The following is a 2,119-nucleotide window of genomic DNA, read 5'->3' as shown; positions in this document are numbered from 1 at the left end:
CGTAGTTTCCTTGACAGATACTTCTCAACACGCATAATCTCAAAGAAAACCATCGGCAAAAAGGATTTATGCTTCCATTTGCAGAGAATAAAGAACATTTACGTGAAGTTTTGGTCATTCCATGACATGGTCTTCAATATCATAGCAGAATCTTTAAAAATTCTGATTTTTCTTGAATATGCGCAAGAATTCAAGTACATTACCTTACTACTATTATCTCAAATTCAGAGCAATGCAGAACTGTCATAATATTCAGAAAAGAGAGCGGAAATGCTATGAATCTTCTGAGAAATAAGTTTTCATCCTTCTTGTTTAGTTTCTATGTCGCCAGCAGAGTCAGGATTGCTCTGCCACCTGATTCATGCCTTTTGTGTTGCTCGTTACTACATGTAACTTTCTTTAACCATCATATAGTATTCCTGCCACAACACTCAAAACTGATCCACAATTTCCCAGTATTATGGACCCTCAATTCTTCGACCGCACCTCCAGATGACACATAACACGATACTCAGGATATTCCCACTAGATGGCAGGACGTCTTTCAGCCGCCTGCCCATCCACACATGATGCCCTTCAGTTCATGCCATTCATAGAGTGTGTTCTAAGGTTTCGATTCTTCTGCATTTTAGCAGTAACCTATTGTTCCATTGATATGACGTTTAGTACCATTCTTCACTTGATTCGTATCAATTCTCTCAAACCATAGAACCAAATGCATTCATGAGGTTTCTTACAAAACGATCTTATCTTCATGATTCAATGATATGCTCGTACCATATTCGGATTTCTTCCTAAAATAAACGAAGCCTCTGTGCAGGATACTATCCTGCCAATTCAAACATGTTTCACAAGCAGACATTAGTAAATACCTCAAAAGAAATATAAATACGCAAAGCGATTACTAGTTCATGATATTTCTCAACCAAAAACGTAAAATAACAAACATCCAACACTTATTATGATGTGATCAGTGAAAAACATACAGTGAAATCAACCTTAAGAAAAGGAAAATTTAACAAATTAGTATATCTTATTCGATATTATAGATATTGGTTACATATACTTCTCCAGTATAGTTCTTCAGACCATTCAGTGATATCCAAGTGGAGCTGGGGATTCCTTCAGTTCATGTCCCTGATAATGAATGTCCTGCAATCATTACAAATAAACCCTAAGCATCTAAATCAAATTGCTTTGAATATCAGACCATATGAAGTTTTATGCACGTACCGATGCAAAATGGTTAACATCACGGTGGTGAGCTTCGTCAGCTCTAACTACCATGACTACATCGCGCAGAGTCGAGTTTGGTGGCATACGCCAATAGTCGATGGCAATAGCCGGCGCAGGAACATTCTCAATAGTGCCCTTGTCCAACTCTTTCAAGAACTCGGTGTACGAGTGGATCGCCTCCTCTTCCAAATACCCCACAATCCGATGCGCCAATTTCGGGGAAACGAGATAGGTCAAGAAGTATGCATTGAAAAATACGCCCTGCACAGTGAATACAAGAGCGCGTTCGTACCATCTGGGCTGGGAAACTTCCATGAATGTCATGAGGTGCATTCTTTCATTTTCGGCTTCTTCTAACAATGCTTTGATCCAACCACCACTGTGCTCGAATCGCCTCAGTGACTTGCAGTGCAGAAGCATCCCTCCAACCATGCCAGGCACAGCGGCCACAGTTTCCAGCATCATAGCACGACATCCATACCGCCTCTGTAACAGGATAAAGTAATTAAATGCGTTGTTTGGTATGCAATATTGCACGAGACACAATAATACAACAAACAAGTATCCACTTTTGCTTGATTAATAGGTTTGACTAATAAAAGTTTAATCCACCAAAGAAACCATAAATGCAATACAACATCTAACCCCCTGTATCTTTCCATCTAATAGAAACAACAACAGCTAAGCATTTTTTCTGATATTTGTTGGCTATGTGCCACACTTTTCGATTTGTTGACATCCAAACTCAACTATTAAACTACATACACTCTCAAAGATTTTAATTTGCCCCTTCTACTTTCTTTTTAACTTTTTGTAACTACATACGTTCAAAATAGAGATTGGTTTCAGTTTTCGCATTAAAAATTAGGTTTTCAATAAATTT

At 38.4% G+C, this 2,119-nt stretch overlaps 1 protein-coding gene across 2 annotated transcripts; it reads right to left on the bottom strand.

Moving 5' to 3' along the window:
- Nucleotides 1–54: 54 nt before the first annotated feature.
- On the bottom strand, nucleotides 55–1,756 carry LOC111378723 (ubiquinol oxidase 2, mitochondrial). 2 transcript variants are annotated; one of them, XM_023001958.1, is made up of 3 exons: nucleotides 1,234–1,756; nucleotides 1,067–1,152; nucleotides 55–829 (listed from the first exon to the last, which is right to left on the bottom strand). In XM_023001958.1, the coding sequence occupies exons 1-2, from the start codon at nucleotides 1,699–1,701 to the stop codon at nucleotides 1,093–1,095; spliced, it is 528 nt and encodes a 175-aa protein (XP_022857726.1). In that variant the 5' UTR covers nucleotides 1,702–1,756; the 3' UTR covers nucleotides 55–829; nucleotides 1,067–1,092. The 2 variants fall into 2 exon arrangements, with proteins under 2 accessions (XP_022857726.1, XP_022857724.1); XM_023001956.1 differs by lacking the exon at nucleotides 55–829 and having other exon boundaries at nucleotides 886–1,152.
- Between the last annotated feature and the right edge of the window lie 363 nt (nucleotides 1,757–2,119).

The sequence above is a fragment of the Olea europaea genome, unplaced genomic scaffold (assembly GCF_002742605.1).
Source record: "Olea europaea var. sylvestris unplaced genomic scaffold, O_europaea_v1 scaffold18585, whole genome shotgun sequence".
NCBI classification, from domain to species: domain Eukaryota; kingdom Viridiplantae; phylum Streptophyta; class Magnoliopsida; order Lamiales; family Oleaceae; genus Olea; species Olea europaea.
Note: the sequence above shows the minus strand (reverse complement) of the source record. Positions and strands in the feature narration are given on the sequence as shown.

Bases quoted from the DNA above. Each gene is read 5' to 3' on its own strand.
- LOC111378723 (XM_023001958.1), bottom strand. From the start codon at position 1,701: ATGATGCTGGAAACTGTGGCCGCTGTGCCTGGCATGGTTGGAGGGATG. The intron at 1,153-1,233 runs GTACGTGCATAA...TAATGATTGCAG, and splicing joins ATGTTAACCATTTTGCATCG to GACATTCATTATCAGGGACA.